Source organism: Neolamprologus brichardi, chromosome 22, assembly GCF_056152115.1.
Source record: "Neolamprologus brichardi isolate AB-2024 chromosome 22, ASM5615211v1, whole genome shotgun sequence".
NCBI classification, from domain to species: Eukaryota; Metazoa; Chordata; class Actinopteri; order Cichliformes; family Cichlidae; genus Neolamprologus; species Neolamprologus brichardi.
Genome location: NC_142124.1, coordinates 3,002,603 through 3,029,227, shown reverse-complemented (window position 1 = coordinate 3,029,227; position 26,625 = coordinate 3,002,603). Strand labels below are relative to the sequence as shown.

General features: G+C 43.8%; 2 protein-coding genes across 4 annotated transcripts in view; one reads left to right on the top strand and one right to left on the bottom strand.

Annotated features, from left to right (window-relative positions):
- Positions 1–10,214, top strand: part of tmem65 (transmembrane protein 65) — a 45,030-nt gene extending 34,816 nt beyond the window's left edge. Inside the window, exons 5-7 of the mRNA XM_087834788.1 lie at positions 3,438–3,480; positions 5,082–5,187; positions 5,528–10,214. Of these exons, the coding sequence (XP_087690914.1) occupies positions 3,438–3,480; positions 5,082–5,187; positions 5,528–5,635 (257 nt within the window). The 3' untranslated portion in view covers positions 5,636–10,214. The remainder of the gene's footprint in view (positions 1–3,437; positions 3,481–5,081; positions 5,188–5,527) is intronic.
- A 7,377-nt stretch (positions 10,215–17,591) lies between these two features.
- The window catches only part of LOC102794111 (protein MTSS 1-like), a 77,775-nt gene continuing 68,741 nt past the window's right edge, over positions 17,592–26,625 (bottom strand). For 2 of the 3 annotated variants that reach the window (XM_087834883.1, XM_087834882.1), the window contains 8 exons: positions 25,336–25,493; positions 24,920–25,027; positions 24,568–24,665; positions 24,001–24,226; positions 21,024–21,260; positions 19,055–19,222; positions 18,786–18,942; positions 17,592–18,512 (listed from right to left, as the gene is read on the bottom strand). In XM_087834883.1, coding sequence (XP_087691009.1) covers positions 17,860–18,512; positions 18,786–18,942; positions 19,055–19,222; positions 21,024–21,260; positions 24,001–24,226; positions 24,568–24,665; positions 24,920–25,027; positions 25,336–25,493 — 1,805 coding nt within the window. In that variant the 3' untranslated portion in view covers positions 17,592–17,859. The remainder of the gene's footprint in view (positions 18,513–18,785; positions 18,943–19,054; positions 19,223–21,023; positions 21,261–24,000; positions 24,227–24,567; positions 24,666–24,919; positions 25,028–25,335; positions 25,494–26,625) is intronic. The other variant, XM_087834884.1, reaches the window with a different exon arrangement.

The window sequence follows — 26,625 nt, the reverse complement described above, 5'->3', positions numbered from 1 at the left end:
TCAAATCTATAGAGTCCAGCTAGTGACCTACTAATTGTGTTCATGTGTGTTGCAGCAGAGACACTTGAAAGTTTCAGGACACCGGCGCTGGAGGAGAGTTTACAGAACTCCTAAGTGAAGGTTACAGGATGCACAGCTTCTTCCTGGTGATATCTAGAAAAGTTCAGGGCTTCAGGGAAGGAAAACAACTTGTGTTTAGTCTGAAATGGGGCTGTGAGGAGATAAAGGAAGTACAATCCTTACAGAAAATCATCCTGTCACCAGGTTAGAGTCCCACATGAAATCCTCCCAGGTGTGATTGCTTTACAGCACCTGCAGTGTTGGCTTCTCCATCAGGCTTCACCTGGAAGACGTTTTTATTACTTGCGCAGCTTCCGCGCCGCCACCAGTGCCGCCACCAGCGCTTACACTCGATTCTACAGAATTGTTGCCGCTTATTGCGACAGATCCCGCCGTCGCCCCGTCTCCTGTTGCGGTTCTCAGTTTGGGTTTTTATTGCTCTGTGAAGCCATAAAGGCCCCCGAGCTCGCCTTCTCCCCTCTCTTCGATTATTCTGTTTCCATGGATACCTGGCTCCCTTTTCGTCTGCAAAGTGCAAATCAGAGGCTGAAGACGGGCTGACGATCAATAGCTGTGCTGTGACGTCTCCATCCAGGCTGTGACGCGTCCGTGTCATCGCCGTCCACCCTGCAGGGTTCATGTTAGAACAAGGCCAGCTAGTTTCACCATCTCACCTCCTCTTGGCCATCAAGGAGCTTCTCTTTGAGGGGAAGGTGTCCATCTGGACCTTCAGCTCCTGCAGGAACGTTCAGATTCCCTGAAGGCAAAACAAACACGCTTTAGTTTCAATAAACAAATGCATTTTCCTCCACACTGCCGTCCACAGCGTTAATTATTCAGAGCTGTGGTGTACCGTCAGTTGTTGCAAAGCCGATTTTCTGACAGTGAAACCATGAAAGAAGCTGACGGGAGTCTTGGTCCTTTTCCAAAGGTGCTCTTTGATCCTCGGAAACTTTCACACCTTCTCCTGTTTCTGCTTTGATGTGTTGTTTGGACACTTTTCATCATCCGTGAGTATGCAGAGATGCACACTTGTAGGTACACTTATCTGTTCAGGGCGTGATGTGTGGGCGGGTTTCTAAAGGCTTCCTTAAAAAGGAGCTTGTTGGCGAGGGAAGCGTGCGTCCTCAGCATCAGGTAAATGTTTGTGCTGTTAGATTCGACCTTTAATCAGCTGTCAGTTTCCTGCAGGAGAAACAGATGCCTGAATATTTCCTGCAGCTCCTCTCGGGGGATGCTGTAGCGCTCCCGGACCAGATGGGATGTAAAATCCCTGCATCGACTTTTCCCCGGAGTCTTTCTCAGGTGGAAACGTCTGTAAAAGAGTTAAAAGGACACATCCGGGAAGATCTTCTTCACACTCCGTCTCCCCCAAACACCGTGGGTGTAATTAGGATGTTTGGAGAAGCAAGCAGTGCGTTAGGATTTATGTAACATGCATTAAATACAGGAAAAGGAGGACGATGTCACAGATGGTGATCACACTACTTTTTAATCTGTTATTTGGATGCTTTAGCTGTTTATAAATGTGGCTCAGATTAATATTTACGATTAAATAAGACGGGAATTTACTTTAAATTAAATGATTGATGGGGAATTTAGGACATTTTTCATGATAAAAGTTTAATTAAAAAATGTCTGGATAAAAGTCTGAGCATTAATGGAGAGTTTCATTATTGTGCAAAAATGCACTCTGTTCCAAAACTCATAGAAAAAAGAGAAAAGTCTGCTGAGTGTGGGAAACATCAGGCTGCTTACAGAAGATAAACAATCTCCTGTGGACTCACCGCGCTGCTTCCAAGCACCGAGCATCCGTGTGAAGTGTTGGTCGGATCAAACATGTGGATCAAAGTGATGAAGTTGACGAGCTGTACGATGAAGCTGTTGAAGAGAGGCGGCTGTCAGCGAGCAGCGGTGTGGCTTCATGCTGAGAAAAACCACTACAGATGTGAAGTTTGAGGGCGAGGCTGGAGGAGTACAGAGGAGGAGCTTCACTGTGACGATGGTGCTGCGTGAGGAGGGGCGGAGACGTATGTGAGGGTGGTGCAGGACGGGTACGACAAAGAGACAGGCTGATGGATGAGGTCAGGCTGGAGTCTCTGTGGACTGTGCAGGTAACACTGATCTGTAGTGAGGGATGCTGATGCTGGAGCTGCCAGGCAGGAGGAGAGGACGACCTCACAGGTTTATGCATTAGGAGAGAGAGCAGCCAATAGGAAGAGGAGAAACCGTCTCAGCAGGCGTCCAGTTAATGCACTGCTGCTAAATCAGACCCAGTGTTTTATCAGCAGCACTGACATCATCAGTGAGGACGCCACCGCACTGGAGCACATGAGTGATGGTTTCATTCATGGCTCCTTCTTCCATTCAGCGTTTTCATTTCCTGCATTTCTGATCGTCTTTGATATGAAATTACAGTTTGTTTATTTCTCTGGTTTTTGAGCTGAAGAAAGAATTTCAAAGTGTTTTAACGCCGTGAAAAGCAGAAGCAGAGTCTCAGCCTGACTTGTTGTCACGCTTCCTGATGCAGCATTAATGAGGTCAGCCGAAAGAGCAAGTCATTACGACTAAGACGAGCGCGACCTCGACTCACTTCCTGTCGATGCACTTTTGGGTCTCTGCAGAAAAGATCAGAGGAAGCTTTCACTGAATTGGGAAGTTTGTGCGTGTGTGTGTGTGTGTGTGTGCAAGTGTGTGTGTGTGTGTGCGTGTGTGTGTGCGTGCATGTATGTGTGTGCGTGTGTGTGTGTGAGAGTGTGTGCAAGTGTGTGTGCGTGCGTGTATGTGTGTGCGTGCGTGTATGTGTGTGTGTGTGCGCGTGTGTGTGCATGTGCGTGCGTGCGTGTGTGTATGTGCGTGCGTGTGCGTGCAAGTGTGTCTGTGTGTGTGCATGTGCATGTGTGCGCATGTATTTGTGCGAGTGCATGTGCGTGCATGTATGCGTGTGTAATGTGTCAGGCTTGAATTGTGTTTGATAGTCGTCAGCACAGCAGTGAGCAGATTTCCTTCAGAGGTTTTGGCGCCGAGCCTCCCAGAGGAACATGATGGTTATCAGACTTCTGACTCAGTCTGAATGAACCTCGTGTTTCTGCGAGAGTCTCAGGAGGAGTTTGTCTGAAACTATAAAGCTTCTTAAAGTCAAAGTTCTGAAAGAGGAATGAGAAGATGACTGAAAGAGATCGATACTGTTCACATAAATCACACGTGACACCTTTATTTTCATAATTACATGTTAAGATCTGCAGAAATCACTGAGTTTCACAAATCCTCACATTTCTTTTTCTGTGTGTCTGATGCATTTGTGTCTGTCACCGTGCTCGCTGTTGTTCTTTGTGAGAGCGGCAGAAACCAAAGTGTGTGTCTCTTTGTGTTTGCAGCGGCGGCTCTGGGGAACCTGGTTTCAGATCTGGCGGGGCTTGGGTAAGCAGCATCTTTACAAACAGCCTCTGAGGCTTTTCGGTTTATTCTGGGCGAACTGTGTGAAGTCTGTTTAAAGCAAGTTAGACCTGCTCAAAGATTTAGATCAATGACGTGAAGTTTGTCCTGGTGTGTTTCTGTTTTTGTAGTTTGGTGATTTTCTGTGTTAAATACCTTTTATTTTCTTATCTGTAGTAAAAGGTTTGCACTGTAACTAAAGTCTGACATCATCTTTGAAAGGACGGTTTTCATCCTAAAGAAGCAGGTGTGCAGTCAGCAGATGTCTTCCCACAGGAGAAGTGAAACTTCTCTGTGTTTCAGTTTCAATCAGCCTGAATGAAAAACAGATTTTTAGCTGTTGATCTGATCTGGTTTAGTTTTAACTGTTACTCCAGCACTAAAACATCGAGAAATACACACATGTTATGAGCTCTTCCTGTGTGTGTATATACGGTGTTTATGTTAACAGGATCTTCGCTTCAGAGGCTCAAACTTTGCTGTTCGGCCTTTTTAATTGCGCTAACAGTTGTGCAGATGAAGGCTAGCCTCATCCCGAGTGTGTAGTTCAGCACAAATGTCGAGGCTGAATCACCTGGATGAGTGATGAAACATTTCTCCCACTGAAGACGCTGAATCCACATGAACAGAACAAACTGTCTGGTAGGGGTGGGGGAAGAAATGGATACTGTGTAGCATCGTGATATTTGTTTGCTAATAATGTATGGATACAGGGACAGCAGAAATCGATATTTTGTTACAAAAAAGGTTTTTGTGGAATGGAACATCTGACTTCTGAGCAAGAATCCTGACATTCCTTCACTGTCCAAATGTGACAGTTTACTTATTTTAATTTAAGACGTGTTTTATTTTAATTAAGTTTAAAACTTTTTTATTTAATGTAAAATGATATTTTGTTTTAATTGACTTTCAAATTCTTCAGTTGCTGAAGGGGCTGCATAGTTTTCATAAACTGCATAGTTCAGAATAGCTATAATTGTACCAGATGGTTGTTCAGTTAAGTTGGACTAGACTGTAATACAAACCGTTCAGTTTGTCAACAATCAAACTGAAATGAGAGAAAGACTGAGTGTGAGACTTTGATATTAGAGAAAATGAATATTGATGAAGTTTACCTTTATGTACAGAATCTGAATATCGCAAAATATTTTAAAAAATTGCAATAATATCGTATCGTGGGATGTATGGTGATTCCCACCTCTACTGTCTGGGGTTTCCTATTCCTATTACTGTGACCTCTGACCCCTGTAAGCCTCAGCTGAGCTGGCTGCACGCTACCTTTGGTTGGTTGAGCAATTATGGAAGTTTTTACTTGGTTTGAATAACGTCTGGACGAAGACAAAGCTGCTAAACCAGCATCCAAAGCATGCAGAGTGTTGGCACCGAATACTGGCAAACTTGATCTGCGTCGGCCCGTTTCACAGATTTCAGTTTCTGCAGGAATGATCGCAGACATCTCCACAGCTGATGTCCCCAAAACTGAAGGACATGGATGGACAACCACGAGCACGTGTTTTATTTTTGGGGGAAATGATGTCACTAAATGCCTGTGCAGAGATTAACACACGTTTGTTGTCTGTGTGAAGTCTTGCAGGTTACGTGGAGGTTCTGGCCTCCAAACTGGGGATGCAGGTTCCAGATCTGACGCCCAAGCAGGTGGACATGTGGCAGACCAGGGTCAGCTCTCACATGGTGAGGTTTCTCCTTTGGGTCGTATTTTTAAATCCTCTTCATGTTCTTATTCGCAGCGGCAACAATAGAGGGATGATGAGCTCATGCTTCTTTATCTCAGAGCAAGCAGGGCGCTCCACTTTTCCAGATGATTAAATAAAGTGATTATAATCAGCTGAACTTATCACAACAGATAACGTTCAAAGGGGCGAAAATGCAGGAAGTTTGTGGTGGAGCCACATGAGTGTTTAAAATAAGGAAACAGAGCATCGCTGCCCAGACTTTCCAAAGCTAGTTTCACCTCTGCACACCGACTGTTTGAGGATAACAGATTCTGATGATCTGATTTCTCCTGCTGCAGGGCAAGGCCATCGGCGTGTCCATCGGCTGTATTTTGGGGATGTTTCCGCTGTTTTTCCTCAGCGACGACGATGAGAAGGACGGGGACGCGCCATCAGGCTCCTCCTAACACGCCACTACATCTTCATAACACTGCTGATGTCACAGCTCTAAGAAAAGAAAAAAAAAAAGTATTCACAGTCGGACGTTTCTCTGTCATCCTGCTCGGGCGGCGTACAGTTTGGGGGAACATAATTGGCCGCCGACCGCGACCGGAGTTATTTTTACACCGTCTGCTCCAAGAAAGCGCCGTCTGTTGGTTCAGCGGGAGGTTCAAGCTGCGATTCTCATCGATTCTTCATATCAGTCCCATTCCCAGTGTCAGAGAGGAAACGGCTGCAGAGTCCCTGCACGCACGTTTTCAGAGTCATTTATTTGCCAAAAAAGAGGAAAACCACACAATAAACACAATAACGTCCACTCGTGACCCCCTGAAAGCCTGCTAGGAGTAACTAAGAGACATAATCCAGGTGAAAGGTCACAGTGACGGGTTTCTGCCTGTGCAGAAAGTGTTCTAATAGTCACTGAACCACATCTGTATGGATGCATTGTGACTCATCACTAAAGGAGAAAGCATTAAATATGATTTACTGAGAGAAAAATGATCCTTATTGTTAATTCAGGCTGATTTAAAATCACGATGATGTGATAAATCTTATGTTGCAGCCCCAGTGTGGATGTGGCTCACGCTGTAAAAGCACGTCTCTGTGACACATGATCTGAAATGAGAATCTACTAGAAAACTGGGTTTAATTTAGCAGCTAATCTGCTTTAATCCCACATGTCAGTTTATAAATATCCAAAAATCTCTTGCTGATGTTACCTGTTGGTCGTACCTGAGCAGGTGAGGCTGCAGTTCTCAGTGCACTGCTTGACTTTATCAGTGTTTGTAGTAAAACCTAGTTTAGCTAATCTAGGTCACTGCAGGTGGGCAGCAGGTAGCAGATCGGTGCAGTGCGTGAATTTGCACCGTTAATCAAAAAGTTTTAAACGTTCAGCTTCATGGCTTATCGAAGGTTTGTCGCTTTGTGCTCCAACCGCATGTTTTCCAAGTATTCCAGCACCACAATAAGCCTGGATTCACTCCTGTCACATCACCAGCTCAGCTCTCCGTGCAGTGTGAAGCTAAAGCGCCCAAATCTGCGAGGAGACCGCACTGGAGCTAGGAAACAAGTGGAACAAAGGGACACAAAGTAAAGCTGCAGGAGCAGTTTTAATGGTTTCCTTTCACAGTTTCAGCTTTTAGTGTGTCAGCAGTCAGAGGTTGCTTAGCATAAAAAAGGGAGTTTCACGCTGTGATGTATCCTAATTTTAACCTGATAAAAGCAGATCCGGTGCAGGCGGAGACCCTGGAGAGAGAGGCCTGTGCAGAACGAACATACGCGTAACCTTGGTGCTGATTTCGCTGCTTGGCAATTAATCCAGAAGTTTTTTTTCCTGTATCAGTATGTTGGTCGAGTTCCCAGAAATTCACATGTTCGGCTTTCCTCTCTGCGACTCGCTCCCAGGGGCTGATGGGAAGAATCGATGCTTCTCTGGTGGAACAAAACGTTGATTTCCCTCCCACAGACAGCTCGTGTAAATCCGCCCGGGCAGCTCGGAGGATGGGAAACCCTCTGCAGTCTCAGCACCGCCAGTGTGGTTTATTCTTCCCAGACATCAGCGCTGTAGCAGCGGCGAGCGTTTCCCATCCCGACAGCAGAAACACGAACACGCCGACTGTTTCAGACACTAGCTCGCGTTTCGTTTTGATCTCTGATTAATTGGAGGAACAAAAAAAAAAGATAAAAGCACAAATTTTTAAATTTTCTCTTTAGCAGACACTTTATACATTTACAGACTTCATCTCCAAAAACACTATTTATTCATGAGTCAAAGCAACAAGTGTTTTGTCACCACTTGCTCTGGAAGCGAGCGCACTTCCCCGTCAAGTCGCCGCCATCCTGCAAATCTGAAAACGTGTCATCTGCTACCTCGAGGAATGATTTCTGTGTTTGCATGAAGAACTTGTGTAGCTCTGTAATCTCATCAGATGGTTTTTATTAGTGCTTCGAGATGTTTGTAGGAGGCGTTCAGTGGCAGCGCACACTCGGGTTTCTATTTTCAGCTCTGGGCTCCGTTCTGAGCTTTCCAAGGTCGCTCTGTATCTGTTTGTTTTACTTTCTCCACCATCTTTTCCTTCTTTCTCTCACACAGTCGCTTCACTCGCATCCAGATTTTCCTTTTTTTTTAGCTTTTGTTTGATCTTGAAGCTGCAGATGGTGCCTGAGAAGGTGCGATTCAAAGTCAGAGAAGTGGCTCAGACGTTCGGTGACTTTCTTTGTCACCATTAAACACTCCAGCTGTCGACAACCCTGTAAGGTGCTTCTTATAACGGATCCTCTTGATCCTCAGACTCCCGCGCCCCCAGCTTACTGTCTCAGTGTTTTGTTTGCTGCTTGATTTGGGCTTCCACAGTGACTCTTTTCTTATTGATCAGCAGCTTCATCATTTTTAGATTTAACAAACTGTCAGAAATCATCTTATTATTCCAGGAGCTGCTGAGACTTACTTGGATAATTCAGATTCTCACATTTTAGAGGCAAAAACCAGATTGTTTTTGTTTCTAATAGGTGAAAATGTCTTTGCCAGCTGCTTAAAACACACAGTGAGAGGTGAAAATGAGCATTTTCAGGCTGTTAGATGTTTAGGACTTCTCTTCCTCCTGCAGTCTTCTAGCAGCTCCTTCTACATCAGACATTTTTCCCTATGAGGTGCTCGTGACCTGTCACCCTGTGACAGCTGGGATAGGCTCCACCCCCTCTGATCAGTGCAATAATGTGCAGTTTTTGTTAAATATGTTTTGTGCAATAAAGGGCTGCCACGATTAGTCGAATAGTCACATTTACGTCGACATTAAAATCGTTGACGACTGATTTAATAGTCGACACGTCGTTTGAAGCTTTGTAAGATCCCAAAAGACGCAGGAATAAGTAGTAGGATTTAAGAGTGTAATAACGGACTGAAACAGAAGATGGCAGCACTGCATGTACAAGGATGCCAGCTGCCGTTAAACCCCGAAGAAGAAGAAGAAGAAGAAGCTCTGTCCCTGAATTCATAGCGCAGCCCAGCTCAGTTTTCAACAATGGCGGCAGCTAGTTAGTTTTAATATTACTCTTATTATTCTTTCTGGGTCACAAAATAAACGTTTAACATATTTTTAGGCGGGAATGTAGCTGTGTAAACCTCAAATATCTGCTCAGTTTATCAAGACACCACATATTTTCAAAAGCGCTCCGACGTTTTCGGAGACGTCTGTTAGCCACTAGCTCGATAGCTAGCCGGGGGCTAGGCTAACTAGAGCCGTGAGAACACCGGACTCCCGGCAAAGCGTTTTCAAACCCACCGCCGTCTTTTGCTACTCAGATTAAACATGATATATAAGTCACTTAGATAACTTGTTATTGTTTGGCTTTTTTAGTATTTTATTTGTTCCTGAGTAAATCGGTTTGGCTGAGATTAAAGTTATAGTTTTTACACAGCTGAATAAACATCAAGCAGACAGCTGATTATCAGAAGTGTGAGATGCTGGAGAATTTACTCCGGTGTCCTGTTATATTTTAGATAGCAAGGAGTTTATTAAACTTCACCGAAACAATGTGCAGATTTCATTAAAATTTAATAAACTATCATCTTGTCTTTATTTTTAGTTAGCACATACCTTAAACACTTAAAGCTGTAAGCTAATGATAGTTATATAGGAGCAGATGGATGCATGATCTGATTAGTCGACTAGTCGCAAAAATAATCGGTGACTAGTCGACTATCAAAATAATCGTTTGTGGCAGCCCTAGTGTGGTTCAGCAGTTGCGAGATGAAGGTTGTTTCATCGACCCAGAAATTCAGTATATCTGATGATGCTGTGATTATTGATCCAGGTCGATCATCACAGCATCATTATCTTGTTTTTATCCACCTTACATTCTTCACAGACGTCCTCCTCTGCCATCACAACTTTCCTGATGAAAACTGTGATGTGTGGTTTTGAGTCCTGCTGTTTTTCTAGCAGATTATGAAATGTTTGTCTTCAGAGGGACGGAGACGCTTTAAGCACAAATCCCAACACATCCTCTGAATTAAAGGAATTAAGAGCTGTGAGTTCAGACAGAAATGTTTGCACTGTGTTTTAATGAGGGTTTGGACTCGACTGCAGGAGACATTCAAGTTTGTCGCTGGATTAACTGTAAAAGCCTCGAGGGATGTGAGCTCTTTGTCTGCCCATCTCATTAGGACAGATTAGTCTGAGTCTGAACCTGGAAAAAACTGAGGATGCTTCAAAGAACTCGTTTGCTTTTCTGTCATCTCATGTTTGTGTTTATTTTACACGAGGAAAAGATTTTAGTCAAATTTTTTGTTTGTTTTTTTAAGATGATATTTTCCTTCATTTAATTATGTGAAGTCATCCTTTGAAGCCTATAAACAAGTTTGTCATGTAAGGCTGTCGGGTAAAGGAATGCCGTGTTGTGCTGCCCTCTTGTGGACAGTCTGGAACAGCCGCCGCGCACTGATACATGTACAGTATGTACCGAACAACCTGGACTGTTGAAGGATGATGTGTGGATGTATTTTGCAACATTATGTGCAATTAAAACAAAAGTAAATGAATACAAGTGTTTGATTGTGGCTCTGCAGGTGATGCTTCACTGACCTCTCGTTCATTCATTCATTGGGGACTCCAGGCTGAGGACGCTGCTGCGAGCAGGACTGAGCTCACGTTCAGTGTTTAAAGGTCCTGAAAACAACCCGTTCATTTGAATCATGAGCTCAGACTGTAAAGCAAAGTTGGATGTAGCCACTGTGAGGTCACTTTTAGCCCTTTTCCACTTGTACCTGCTTACACAGCTCGACTGCGTTTCTCTCACCATTACAATCGAGGACCACCTAATGTGCGTGGGCTCGTTACAGCATCGCTCTAGTCCAATCACGTCATTTGTATGTGACGTGAACGCCTCAACAATATATGATGTTGAGACTAGGGCTGCCACGATTAGTCGACTAGTCACGATTACGTCGACTATCAAAATCGCCGACGACTGATTTAATAGTCGACACGTCGTTTGAAGCTTTGTAAGATCACAAAAGACGCAGGAATAAGTAGTAGGATTTAAGAGTGTCATAACGGACTGAAACAGAAGATGGCAGCACTGCATGTACAAGGATGCCAGCTGCCGTTAAACCCCGAAGAAGAAGAAGCTGTCCCAGAATTCATAGCGCGGCCCAGCTCAGTTTCCAACAATGGCGGCAGCTAGTTAGTGTTAATATTACTCTTATTATTCTTTCTGGGTCACAAAATAAACGTTTACATGTTTTCAGGCGAGAATGTAGCTGTGCAAACCTCAAATATCTGCTCAGTTTATCAAGACACCACATATTTTCAAAAGCGCTCCGACGTTTTCGGAGACGTCTGTTACCCACTAGCTCGATAGCTAGCCGGGGGCTAGGCTAACTAGAGCCGTGAGAACACCGGAACCACCGCTGTCTTTCGCTACTCAGGTTAAACATATATAAGTCACTTAGATAACTTAAAAATGTTATTGTTTGGCTTTTTTCAGTATTTTATTTGTTCCTGAGTAAATCGGTTTGGCTGAGATTAAAGTTATAGTTTTTACACAGCTGAATAAACGTCAAGCAGACAGCTGATTATCAGAAGTGTGAGATGGTAGAGAATTTACTCCGGTGTCCTGTTATATTTTAGATAGCAAGAAGTTTATTAAACTTCACCGAAACAATGTGCAGATTTCATTAAAATTTAATAAACTATCATCTTGTCTTTATTTTTAGTTAGCACATACCTTAAACACTTAAAGCTGTAAGCTAATGATAGTTATATACGAGCAGATGCTGCTGGTGCAATAAGCTGTACGTTTTACGTCCAATGGATGATGATCTGACTAGTCGACTATCAAAATAATAGTTTGTGGCAGCCCTAGTTGAGACGATGGTATAGCTGCTGCTCGGTGTTTGTCACGGCGCTGTAGCCGGGCTTAAAATAATGTGGGTTGAAGTACACGCTCTCAAAACCTGCTGAGTGACATCACTGACTGGTCATGAGGTCTGCTGACGTCGAACACTCAGCTTGGTGTTTTGAAGCAGACATGACAATGACTGAGGATCTCTGCACACTCGCTGGATAAGGACTCATCACATCACTGATTACCATCTTGGTTTATCCTTATTCGTCCGCACTCTGGACTGCAGGTTTCTCATGAGCAGGTTCCTGGTTCAAACCCCGCCTGGGGCCTTTCTCCCTGGAGTTTGCACGTTCACCCAGAGGAGAGATGTAGGTAAAGTGTACACACCGAAGCACTGCTTGAATCTATGGTTAAATATGTAGTGTGGAGCACTTTGTGTATATTTGTTTTATTCCTTTAAAACACACATTTCTGGTTTAATCCTAAACTCAGCTCTCACCTGAACCCAAAAGTCACTTTGTAAACTGTGCTGTGATTGCAGCCATTCCCCAAACCTGTGAATGGTTCTCATGGCCATTGATCAGTGGTTGTTGATCAATGGTCATGAGAAGGAACTGAGGAACTGACCTCACAGTCCATTGTTCCTTCAGTGGGCTGGTTTCAGTCATTATGCAAATGTCCTGTTTATAAGATTGAAACCTGCAGTCAGCTGAGACTGAAGGAGGCAGTTGGATGATGACGAAATGTTTCTCCCACAAAACGCTACGTCCAGATGAACAGAATCAACTTTTGGAGGTTTACTTTGTAAACATATCTTTAAATATTTTTCATTTAATTATGTAAATAATCATAATGGTGAAATGTTGTCATTTTGTCTTTATTTATAAGAACAACAGAGTAAACCCCTAAAATAACTTCCTTATATTTCAAAGAACTTGATTTAAATCTCACCAGAACAAATTAAATCTGTCGATCGACTCGTAGACGGAAGCCTGCACGTCTTTAATTCATATCAGACGTTTCCCAGCGCGTCATCCTGCTGCTGCTTCCTCTGGTTAAATCATCTTAAACTTTTATCTCGATGTTTATCAGAATAAGAAACATGATTTTTGTAATATCGGATGCTGATTCATTTACAAAATAAACGATGAAAATTGTGATTTGGAGCATCAACAACCTCAAATGAATAAACAGACTCAGAATTATTTGTCAGTACTCGATAAGTTTATTAAGGGACAATCAAAACGTCTTGCATGAAAAAGTAGGACCAAAGATAACCAATCGATTATCTTCTCAAGCCCAAGCTCACAGTCAAACTAAAGCTTTCCTACTTTAGCCTCATGAAGTTAAATAGAAACAAAAACGATAAAAGCAAAGCGCAGGTTTCCCTCGTCATCAGGTGCACATCGAACGTACGATTTTATTTTACAGCCAAGATCCAACAAAAAACCGGTTTACATAGAAAAAGATGATTAATATTCAGGAGCATGAAGCAGAATTTACAGAATTACAAAAGTAGTAAAAAAAATTAAATAAAAAAGGTTTTTTACTTCTAGCACCACAGGCAGGAGTGAGTTCGTCACAGCGCTGGAAAGGTCTGTAGCTGCTGGAGTTATGATTTTAATAAAACCTGTTTGTTTCCTCGCGGTTTTAGAAAACGACTGAAATGAGATGGAGAAAAGTTGCTGTTCTTACAGGAGCCATGCTGAGTTCAAGGCTCGTGGGAAATTTGTCAGTAAAAAGTTACATTCATGTGCCGTTACTTTTATTAAAATCAATAAAAATTAAACCTCACTTGTACATCAGCTTAAAAAAAGTGATTATTGTAGTGAGTGATGTTAGCGAAGCTGTTAATCTCATCGCTGAACTTTTAACAGATTTAGTTTTTGACATTTCTGTGTCATTTCTGCTGTACACGGTTGTTTTTGTAAATCTAATTTAAAGTCTGCAGTAAAATCCGCCTTTTATTTACCATCGTAAGAGCAAACTGGGGAAGTAAAGGACTGCTGTCCCAAAGTTTAGGCCTCAATCAATCTGTGATTTATAAAATGCATTTTTCACTCTGGCTCCTCCCTCTTTAAGCCAGCTTTCTGCTGATTGGATGGGTCCGGCAAACAGAAGGTTCAACGACAGGTGGGTGGGGCTTAAACATGCTGAGGGGTCTCTCTCAGTGCCTGACAGATCTTCATATCTGAATCTGTGGCCACGTTTAAAATGAGAATCCACCACAGGACGTGAACATCTGACAGAATAAATCATAATACTTCAAATTTACAAGAAAGATATTTTTAAATAGGCTTTTTTTTGTTATTGTGCAATAAATGATAACTGACTAAAAATGCATTTTTTGTAAAACGTGCACCCGAGACTGATGATAATTAATCTAAGGGCCAAAATTCTAATTCTGATACTTTCCATAAAATAAAGTGGCTGCATTAATATCAGTTGAGAAAATGCACGAGGGAAACCTCATAATTATAGGAGAGCACCTGAAGTAGGAGTATTATACAAAGAAATCAAACCAGAGCTTCTTTAAGCGTATACGGTAAGACATTAGGCAACTCATCTGAAAATGAAATGCTGAAGTTTAAAGGGTTAAACGGACACACTGACAGCAGCTGTGTTTACAGCTCGGGGACAAGAGTGGCGTCTCAACACACTGAGGACCAGATCGCTGGCTTTTCATCTAACTTGGCTTTTCTAACCCGGTGTGCTCTGAATGTGTGACACATTTAAACGAATCATTTTCCAGCTTTACAGGAATCCTAACGCTCCTCTGATCCTCAGTGTGTGTCGGCCTCACTCGGATCATCGATGACAAACATCTACAGAGTCTTCACAGCTCAAACACTCAGCTTCATACGCTTGTTATCGCGTCAGCCACACACGACTGGATTTGTAAACCTGCACAGGAGAATGAGCCTGGATTTAAAAAAACTAAGCCGGCTTCGGTCGTCGTACAGACCGTCAAACAACCGTCACACACAGCAGGAAACGTTTCTGCGTCCTGCAGGAATCTAAACTGCATCCTGGTCCAGAAGAGTTGGATCAACAGAGGAGAGAAGCAGGCTAATAAATCATTACGCTCAGCTAAACAAAGCAAACAAAAGACGACATGCATATTAAATATAGTCTTGTTAATAGTTTTATATGCTCAACAGGTCAAATGAAAAAGATGGGAATATTTAAACTAATAAATACTTAAAGCACGTAATAATTACGTGGTGACTACATATTAGCAGTGCTATTTGGTAGAAATGGGAGTTTTAGTGTATTCAGCTTGCTGACAGCTAAAATCTGACATGTAGTAACAAGCTAGTACAGTTAAAGTACACATAAGTACTGGACTTATATTCATATTAGTATGCAGCAGGGTCTGATTGTGTGCAGCTAAGAGGATCTCCTGGTGGGTCGCATCGGCCTCGTGTGGGATCACTGTGGAGGTCCACAGGCAGCTGTTTTTAAAAACATCAATTAGAGCTTTGTAACCAATCATTGACAGCTGTTGATCATTTTTACTGGCATCTCTAAATTTGATGGGATGAACTCGTGCAGTCGTGCATCAGATCTTCATTTTTGTAAAATACCAATGAGGCGCAACAGGACTACAAGTAGAATCACTTTTCTTAGGCTACGTTCACTCTGCAGGTCTTGATTCTCAATTCCGATTTTTTGATCAAATCTGATTTTTTTGTCTGCTCGTTCACACGACAAATAAAATGCGACAGCAAACGCGCTCTAGTGTGAACGCTCAAAGCGCCCGCATGCACAAAAGAAGACGTCACACACAACGCGCTCTGTTTAGACCCAGACCAACAGTATTGTTTGACTGATGGACCTTAATATAAAGACTTTGGACTTCACGTTTCCCAATTTTTGCTTTAAGTTATTTTGTTATTTACATAATAATGTAAATAACCTAATAATGATCCTTATTGCTGTTTTAGAGAAGCGGTGCTTCAAAGGATAGTTGCAGATTTCTGTCAGAATCTGCAGATTATACAGAACAAATAAAATGTTCACGTTTCTCCAACGTTGTCTTCCCAACAGTTTCACTGACATCTACACCGGATGGCCAGGAAGCGTTCGCGATGTCTTCTCCAGAGCTGATAATCGGCGTCTGTCTTGTGTCAGTGACGTAAAAGACGGATTTAATGCGACATGACCTTCAAACAGCAGTCGCTTTCTGAAACATCGGATATGTATCGGATTCAGAATCACATACGAAAGTGACCCAGATCGGATTTGAAAATATCGGATTTGTGCCGTTCACACTGTCACACCATGATGGGATATGGGTCGCAGAGGGTCAAAAAAATCGGATTTGATGCGCTTTCGCCTGCAGTGTGAACGTAGCCTAAGTGATAATATATCAAAGCTCAAATAGAAGTGGGCGTTAATAATAATCCGACTTTACTTTTGTTCATTTTTTCTCTGAACTGGAGACGAATAAGACGTGAACGGCGCTCTGTGGATCAGCGTGTGAAGCATTCGACTTCACAGCTGTATAAAGTGTTGGACCTCCATGGTTACCACAGCGTGTCCCACACCACCTGAAACACCTCCACACACTGAACAGTTGGTGTTTTTAGGCTAGTAAGTAACAGTTGGGGACTAAAAACAAGCTAAACTCCAAACCAGCACGTTGTGCATCTCCTCTCTTTAGATCTGTAGAGATTTTTATACATGACACCGTTTATACTTGCAGGCAGAATACTGGGGAGGTCAACCGACCACGTTCAGCCTCCCAAAGCGTGACCGTGTTCAACCGTCTTGCTCTTTCAGGGCAGTCATTTGGCCTTTTTGGGAAGTCGGCTATCCTTATACACATTTCTGGCTTACACACAATTTAATATGTGCCCACTGCACATTTCAGTATTTAGTAAAAAGTGCTAACTACGACCGAGTTACACAACATAGACCAGATTTTCTGCGTTTTAGATATTAAGCATTAAACATCAGGTCACAGGCCAATAATTTAAGCACTGACCGAGAAGTAACTTCACTAAAATAACATCCACAACTGTTTAAATCTGTGCCGCCTAAATCAGCACACGTCTATTACACCAGACCAATACACAAATCCACATGATTGTATTTACTACAGATGCGCAGTAGCACAGGAGGAAACTGTGGTAGCCTCTGTTACTGCGCTGCTATGGACTTGGTTGGCTGACGCACGCTAACGGTGTTTCTGGATTTTTGTGCATTTTTAAACTGTTCAAATTTCACAAAGTGCTTTTCACAAGCACAGATTTGCAGTGAGAGGAAATAAACCTCCAACGGCGCCTTGCAGTTTTCAGTTGATAAATTCAGAGCCGGGACGTTGTTTGGACAGCAGCCTTAACCTCGAGTCGTTCCTGATCCTCTCCTGCTGCTGCCGGGGTTTTCTTATTCGGTTTAAGAGGCAAAAGGATCATTTATACTGAGGCAAACTGTGAATACATGCAGGTCAGTCTACTGTAACAACAGAAAATCCTTAGTTGCGAATGGTTACACGCCACTCTTCGATACGCTGCCCTACATATACAAATCCTCTTTCAGTTTGTGTCCAAGTACAACTCTCTGTCAAACACCAGATTCATGTTTGTACATAAAGAAAATCCAGCATTAAATATGTAAGTCAGCACGCAGGCTTTTGGCACCTTTAGTGGAAATGGGAGACTACGAGGGTGTAAAACATACAAACACATCAAAATAGAAATATGTACATACAAATAATGATTTGATCTTTCGAAAATATTCCATCGCTCCTCCCAGCTCAGCGTCTGTCTGAGAAGTGCTCTCTTCTTCTTCTACCTTCACTCCTCCCCAACATTAGGATTTCATTTCATTTAAGCCTCTTTTTTCCTGCTACAAGGTCGACCTTGTCCAGGCGTCTCTCGGTCGTCAGGACGATCCCGTCTCCCTCGCTCTGTTATCGAAGTTGCCCTGAGGAAACGATCTCGGATCAGAGTTCCTGGCTCGGCCTCGGGCAGGAACTAGAACTGATTTTTAAAGGGAGATGTGCTCAACAAGTCCAGTCAACACTTAAAATTTCTTTAACTCCTTCTGCACCTGTGAGGTGAGGCTGACAATGGACTCGATCTTTGTTTGATTTAAATGCAAATATTCTTACTCTTTGGCCAAACTGAGAAAATGCACATTGTTTTGTAATCACTGCTAAAAGACCAGATTTCTAAAATGATCCTCAATCAGAGTCTCTGGGCAACTTCCTCCTGTTACTGGCATCATCTGATGTCACAGCTATTTGCTTTTATTAGCATTAACCATTTTGTGTCCCTCCAACAGTATTTTCAGCCAGGGACACAAAATGGCTCATGTCAAACCAACCTTCACAGTCTCAGTGAATCATCGGTGCCGATCGGTCGTTGGTTGTCGTCTTCTTCAGCTTGACGCCTCGTCGGATGGCCGCCAGAAAGTCCTCCACCTCAGCATATTCTGTTTCCTCCAAGAGCTCTGGGAGGGGTCGACGCTCCCACTCTGATGACCGACCGCTGGGCTGTGGAGGTGGGGTTGGAGGATCCGATCCCTTGCCCATGTGCTGGATCTCCCAAGGGACGGACTTTGGTGACGATGACCCGTTGCTGCTTGGCGACAGAGGAGTGGTGGCTGGGCTTAGCGGGGTCCGCGGGGTGTTGCCGTCTTCTGACGCCGCTTTGCTGGGGAATCCGGGGTGTTCAGGCACAGTGGGAGTCTTAACTGGGATCATGGGGGGCTTGATGGGGATGGGGCCCAGGTTGAGGCCTCCGGATGGTCGTCGCAAGTTGGGTTTGGAGGACGGTGTCCGTCTGATAGTAGCGACCCCCGGGGTGATTACAGCAGAGGGGTTGGAAGGCAGGCCAGCAGTGGAAGCGGGGCGCTTAGACTGAAACATGCGGCGGTAGGACTGGGTGATGTCGCTGTTCCTCGGGATGGTGGAGGATTTATCGAAGTCTGAGGACTGCTGCTCCACCTCCTGATCTGCTCCCACAGAGTAGTAGTCACAGTCCGATACTACAGAGACCAGGAGGGGGGAGAATTTAGCACGATGACTGAATTTGAGTCGGTGTAACTGCTGATGATCTCAAGCATTTCCCAGATATTATATAATTAAAGTCTTTTTAATTCAAGTTAACTTTAATTAGATTTTTTCTGTTTAGAGTATAAATCACAGCGAGATTTGAGACGTTCAGACGAGATACAACGAAAGTTTGTTTGTTTCTGGGTCCATATTTAGGGAAGTGAACATTTGAATTAATCTGGTGGGAGTAAGTTAAGTGTGTTTACCCTGTGAGGAGATGGTGTCCTCTGAGCAGCAGGGTGTGTTGGTCTGGCTGCTGTAGCCGCTGGAGCCCTGCAGGGAATCTCTGCTGGAGCCGTGGATGTCCAGCTGGAGGCCGCGGGCCAGAGCTCTGGCCAGCTCCTCATGGGTCTCCCTGTCCACCTGTCAGACACACACACACATACACGGGAATATGTGGATTATTGGGATTCGTCTGTCCAATCAGAATGCTCCCAGTTAGTTGTTTGGCATTTTGCTGGTCCTTGTGTCCGACCTTGGGGGATGTTGAAGTGTTGTTTCCTTTGCCCCTGTTTGGCTCCTCTCCTGGTGTGGTGACATCAGCGCCCTGGTGGCTGCTGGGATCTGTAGTCTCTCTCCTGTCCTTGCTCCTCTTCAGGGTATTAACCATGGGCTGATCGTACGGGCCTGGTTTGGCCCAATCCTACACAGGAAGACATCGTCAATAACAGTAAAATATTTTTTTAGTATTTTAATTGATGATAATTGTTGTTAATTTTGTCCATTAGTCAAAAAGTCCAAATAGAAGCATGAACAGAGGGAAATGACATGTATGCTCATGTTTGCTGCTGTGAGCAAATATTTGGAAACTGTTGCAAGAACACTAGAGTACGGAGCCCCGCAGGGGACATGGGAGAAAATAAAATTAAGACGGACTTTTGCGAGATCTCGCAAAAGCTTTGCGAGATCTCGCAAAAAGTTTTAGCCGCATTCTTCGGAGGCCGCCAGCTTGAAGCCGACCGGGAGGTCGAGGCACGATGTGCCGAGAAAGCGGTGTTCCTCCCAGCTGTAGTAGGTCTCGACCTCCCGTTAGCTTCAAGCTAGTGGGTGTCAGATCTCCAAAAACGTCGGAGCACTTTTGCAAGTATGTGATGTCTTGTAAACCGAGCAGGTATCTGACGTTTACACAACTACATTCACGCCTCAAAATATCTTAAAAGTGTATTTTGTGACCCAGAAAGAGTAATATTACAACTAAGTAGCTGCCGCCATTGTTGGAATTCAACTTTTGCGAGATCTCGCAAAACTTTTGCGAGATTTCGCAGAAGTCCGTCTTAATTTTTTTTTCTCCCATGTCCCCTGCGGGGCTCCGTACTAGAGGTTTATGCAAGCAAATCAAACCATTTTATAGACCGCACCTCAAAACACGCCTTTAAAAGTAGAAGCTATTATATAAACTGTAAAAATGTAAACCACAGCCTTGCAGTTGGATGCCTCCACCTCCCAGTGAAGTTGGAGTTTACAACTCAGCCACAACATTAAAGCCACACACAGGTGAAATGAATCAAAGCTGATCGTTTACTTGTCCATAACGATCGGACTTTATTGCATACCGCCCACCTAAACAAAAACCTCCAATGACACTCCCCAACGGCAGCTGCCTCCCCCATCAGGAGAGGATACGCCACAAGAACAAGTCATTGAGGAAAAGTCCTTATATCCCAATCCAATCAGAACACCAGAGCAGACACCCAGTCCCACAGCCCAGAGGACCGAAAGGACCAGACTGTCACCATCCCAGAGCCAGTCGCCCCACAGAACCCCCGCTGTGGTCCTCATAGGTCAGAGTTGTTTTAACAGCATAACGGACCTACAGAAAATTAGTCAGATGGCTTTAATGTTGTGGTTGATTCGTACATATGTACAGAAGACTTTAGCATGTGGGCAACAATTCAATTTGACATCTAAATAAACCCGTCGACAGAATGTGAAGAAACAACAGCTATGACATCATGCTAAAGGCGTCTCTGTCCGGTGGGTGTTGCAGGACCGGCTGCATTCTCAGCTTTATGAATGAAGAATCCGATTTTCCCCAAATACAACATGAAAAATATCAGAATTATTCGAGCTTGCATTATCACAACAAGGCTACAGGCTATGAAACACTGGATTAGAGGTTATGTACATTTGAAAGTAGAAGAACTCGGCTGAACAGCTAGGCTAACACTTTTAGGTAAAATGCTGCCACCTGGTGGTGAGAGGAGTCACCAGCACAGGTAAGCAAGGCTCTCTGTATAGTGTTAATCTATGTTGTTTTAAGGTTTTAATTTTTAATCTTAAAGATAAGAAGGAATAAAATTAAACTATCAGGTGAAATTGATCCTAAATTGACTGAAAAATGAGAAACTTTTGAGAGAATGAACTGACATCAAGAAAGAGGAGAAAATAACACACAGATCAACTCAAAGAAAAGAGGAGGACATCGGGGAGAATGAGGTGCAAACCTTCCAGGACGGGACTCTGGATGATGGGATCACTCCAAGCCCCGAGGGGCTGAGAGGCAGGAACTCTCCTGATTGGCCGCAGCCTGAGCGAGACCACGGCCACGTGGGTGAAACGGACGAACAGGAGGGCGAGGAGATGGGAGAGGTGGTGGTAGTGGTGGTGGGAGAGGAGTAGGAGAAGTATGAAGGGTGGAGGTGGGGGTCCTGGGCTCCGTGATGGTCAAAACCATTTGTCAACTGAATGTGAATGAATGAAGAAGCAGAAACAATTCAAAAATTAAAGATGACGCTGACGACCGAGGAGCGAAAACATGAGACATGAGCGCAAAAACGGTGCTTCATGCAGCAGAAAAAGCAAATGTTTGGGCGGCAGTGAGGTCCCAGCATTCATACACATCAAACATCCTGATTTACAGCACTGATGATTTCATCTGGAGTTTCTTTGAAGCAGATGATTTTTCCCTTTTTAATCAGTATTTTATTTCACTGGCCTTTTTCTGAGATTTTGCAAAACAATTATGAAAAGAATTTGCAGTCTTACAAGAATTCACCACCCAAACTGCTCCCTACACATTTGTATTTCACATTTATGCATCTTTATTTCATTGCAACAGAGTAATTTTATTCTACGCTAAAGATACATTTAACCCAAAAACATCTCAGCAAATATAATGAAAGATCTTTGTTGTGTTTTTTGTTTTGGCAATTTATCCGTGTGAAACGAAGCCCCGCCGCAGGAGGACGACAGCCCTGCATAAGTTCTGATAACCAACTAAATCATGAAGCATAACTGAGGACCAGATGGTGATGTTCATCAGGTTTCACTGCATGTTTCCTGTTTTAGTAACGAAGCTGAGATGTGCATCAAAGTCACTCAACTGTGCATTCATGAGTAAAACAAACATGTTGACTCAATATTCATTTTAAAAAGTTCAGAATAACTGTTTGCCTGAGAGCCTCATCATATAAATATCTCATATTCTGAACAGTTACCTGGTAAAATGACCAGGTAACCTGTCACCTGCTCTTCACCCTGACCATTACCAGACCAGACTGGCTTTTGTAAATGTGTCTGTTTGACAAACATGAGGGCAAATCAGTTTGTTTTTGGTCCCTTTATTGCTCACAGAGCTCGGTTCCCTTCACATGGGTTAATTAGACTGAGTGAGTGAATCTTTTAATCCATTTCATGGTAGAGTGAACATCGTGTGCTGTTCGTAGTTTTCAGGATGTTGATGATTATCAGGCTGCCAATCAAACCTGGAATATTTCTTCCTCCTCTGCCAACACTAGATTATATTTTAATTGTTCATGTATTCACTGAATGTAATCGGATTTGTTAAGCAGCTGGAAACGTTTCTGCTTTTTGTGCTTCATGAAGGCTCCGATTCATATCACTCAAAAATAAAAGCTTCACGCTGCAGAGCGTGACACACAAACAAGAACAACTAAACACTAACACAATTGTGTGTCTACGTGTTCACCTGCTGCTGCCCGGAGCGTGGCTCGGGGGGTGAGGGTGAGGAAGAAGAGGAGTGAGAGGAAGGCCCCACAGTGACAGACTGAGAAGCAGAGACACACGACTGCAGCAGCGCCATGCAGAGCGCACACAGAGACAGCAGTTTGCAGGAAGCACAGAGGGAAGCCGAGAAAACAGATCAAAACACAGACGAGAGAGAAGCAGAGGAAGCAGCAACAAACAGGTTAGAACAGCAGGACGAGCAGTGCTGGGAGCATGAGTGCACATGCAGAGGACTAAAATTATTAAGGTTTAAGTGCAGTGAAATTGGGTTAGAAAGAGTGGATCTATGAAACAAGTAAGCTGTAATCTCCCAAACACTGATCCCAGGTCAGAGGTCAAACAGAGCAAAGACGAAGCAGAAGCCGGTTCAGCAGGTGGAAAGAGAAACTATCAACTTTATGAAATATTATTTTTTCTAAAAAGCACTACTGCTAGTATTTTTCTCGTTATATTTAACAGTGAGTCAGTTAGAGCTAACGCAGGCTGAAGCTTCAGGTCTGTGTCGTCTTCTATTATGTGATTCATGACTGGTTTTATAATAGCAGCATGGCTGATATCACAGTGTCAGCACGCTGGGTTACAACCCTGAAAGTAAAGCGTAGTTTTTTGGACTGAGGTGAAGATGAAAGCACACGGCAGGCTGTCGCACTCTGAGCGTCTCCTTCCTCTCACATCACAAACATCCTGTCATTTTGTTCATGTGCTAAATTATCAGCACGTCCTAATTATCTTTGCTGAAAAAACATCAGCACCAGCAGACAGTGGACACCTTCACGCTCCGTCTTTGGATATTTAATTAATGTAAATTATTTTGGCACAGCACTAAAACTAAAATGATCTTATTTAAAATAGCTTAACTCTAGTAGTGCCTATGATGTGTTTTATATATAAATGTACATGCAGCTGGGTAGCGTAGTGGTGAGCAGGTGCTGCAGTTTCAATTCCCGCCTGAGGCGTCTCACAGCTAGAGGCAGGGGCGACATCATCACCTCCACCTGATTGGGCACCAGGATCGTTGAGTGCGAGAGGAACTGATCTTTATTTAAAATAGGTAAAGACTGATCAATACATACTGACAGGTGTCTGTACCCTGAAGGTCCCTAACAAGACTGGATGACGTCTGAATGAATCCTGGTCTCGTTCAGGATTTTGTCATTTCTCCAACACGACGTCGAGACTGACAGCAAAAGATGATGATGTTGTTGTTATGAGTGATAGACATGCCTCTAAATCTGACGATACCTCGAGTTTATTTTTTTGTTGTTTCTGCAAAGGAACCCATCTCTCTCTGAGGTTACTGAGGCACGCACACATGTGGCTTCCAGCTAACAAACACACAGCATCGTAGGAACTGGGGAACATCCGCAGACATCATAAACAGACTCACTGGTTTATTTTTGGCGTCTGTTCTCAGTGAGTCGATGACTAAAAGCACCGAGCCGCGACTTTTGTTACCTGCAGGGTCTCTGGGGGCATCGGTGAAGGGGATTTGGACTGGTAGGCATCCTGAGAGATGAAGCCAGAGTCGTGTGAGGAGATTGAAGAGAGGCGGGCGGGTGTCTGCTGGGGCAGCACTGAGGAGGAAGAGGAGGAGGAGGCGCGATAACGGAAGTGGGAGGTCGGGGAGTGACAGTGTGAGCCGCTGGAGCGAGAGTCGCTGCTGTTCACGCTGTTCAGGCTGCTGTGGGCCGGACGGGAGGAGACAAATGTCAGAAAGAAGGAAACCTGAGAAGCTCTGAAGTCATTCACTGATTTTCTGTTTTAAAATCTCAGCTCATCACATGAAAGAAGAAACAATCAACCCTAAAAATGAGTCAGACAGATGAAATATTCTTTAAATAACATTTACTGGAGTTATTTCTCTTTGATAAATCAAAACTTTCAAAATAATCGATGATTTTTAAAAAAGCTGTAGTTCCACTTGTTCACCACAGAGGGGCAGCAGAGGACAGGCTCTCAGCAGACCACCTTATCTCCCTCTATTGTTGAGATAATAAGCAGCTGACATGCCACATAACTAACCTGCACATGCTGGACTTCCTGGATACGGTGGTGCTTGGTGACGAGGGAGGAGTCTGGTAGGACCAGGTGCACTCGGAGCCCTTCAGGTCTACGATTACCTGGAGAGAAAAAAATGCTGTGAATCGTCTATGATGTGTCTGGGAAGGTGTCTGTGTGCAGTCAGGTCAGAGGAAGGAGTGTTTACTCCGTGTCGAGGTCACCGCTGATCAGCAGGTAGAGTGAGTGGAGGGGTGCTGAACGTGCTTAAATCAAAAACCCTTCTGAAATATTTTAAACAGGACTGAAACTGAGACATTTATAACAGGACAAATTGATTGTGTGGTCACACGACCCCTCACAGCACCACGAGTACCTGCTCACTGGAAGCGGGCAGCTTGTGTGGGTCCATGGTTAGCATCTTCAGGTCGTCTGTCAGCGTCTGGAGGTGTGTAATCTCCCCCAGCATGGACATCTCCTCCTCCTGAGACACACAAACATTCATCAGCTGCAAATTCTACACAAAAAAAACAGCTTTGAGACTGACGTCACCACAGCAGCTGCTCCACAAGAGGTTTGAAGAGAGAGCTGCAGCACAGAAGGTGTAGGAGTTGATGTTCGTCAGAGATTTACATTTGGATTGCAGCTGCTGACGTCCAGCAAAGCATAAACATACAAATCTAAAGGGGGCCAGGTGTTTCTTCAAAGGCTTGCAGAGTTTCTGCGTAACTCTGGTTAGAGCTCCAAACATCTTTCTGTGTTGTGCATAAACAGTTTGAATGCATCACTGACCACGACAGGCCGCAGCATGGACACGAAGCAGCAAAAGCGACTCCTCTCCTCCACCAGCGCCCTCCTCACCGCCTGCTTCTCCGTCTCCTCCAGCAGCAGGTACTTATCGCTGACGTCCTGCATGGCGCTGTCCAGCTGGGGCTGCAGGTCTCCACGGCCTGAACACAAACACGTGCACATACCTCGTTGCATCCAATTTCAACTGGAAACAGCAAGCAGACCCTCACAGCCACTTGCCAACCAGTTGGAGAATAATTTTTCCCTAGTGACCAGTTGCCAACTGGTCTGTGAATGGGTGCAAAAGCTACAGAACAAAAAGTCTTTGTTTAGTTTGAATTGGGCCTGCTTTGTTCCAAAGTTTGTGCCGTCACTAAAACACATCCTCGTTTACAGTGGGGGATGGGCACAAGGTAAAACCTCAAGCAATGAAGAAAAGAAGAAATAGCAAACATTCTGGAAAAATGCTGCCCTCTGCTGGTGAAAGTTTTAGTCACAAAGTATCTTTAAGGCATAAAACAGCATAAAAAGAAAGAAAATGGAGACTATTTGCAATAAAAAGTAACTAAAAATCAAAACGATACACAAAAAAAGAAAAAGTTGTCTTTCAAAATGCTGATTTAAACGTTTAAACTTAAGCAGCCACCCAAAGGTAACACCAGAGTTTTCTAAATCTCTACACATGAGCAGAGGAACCGTTTGTGCGGCGTTAACAAAATGCAATCGCTTCAGTCCATCTTGGCTCAGATCAACAAACTCCACACAGAACTAAAGAGGAGGCAGCCTCACAGCTGCAGCCAGATTATCAGCCATCTGTGAAATCCTCACTGAACAGAACTTTAGCTACAAAGAGCAGAGCCTGCTCTGAAACTACAATCACTCAGTGGCTTCAAAAACAACAGTCAGAGCCTCCCACAAACCATTAACCACATTAAAGTTTTAAACAAGTCTTTTCTCTCTGCCGATCAGTCAGCTCATCCCGCCTGGAAACAACCAACCGCTGGAATCCCACTGAAAACACACCACACATTAATACTGTTTGCCATTTATGAAATGTTTTGTAACAGGCTTCTGGTTTATTTTTAACTCTGTCCAAATGTCTCAACCCTCCCTCACTCCAAGTCTTTACTAAAGCGGTTTCATACGCAGAAGATTAAACTGATTTCACGTGTCGACGCGGCCGTTGCGACAGATGAGCTGGAGTCTGTATCATGCTTTAATATCATCTCCCACAGCGACTGTAATTGGATTAGTTAATTTACTTTATGACACAGAGCAAAGCTGATCTATTGT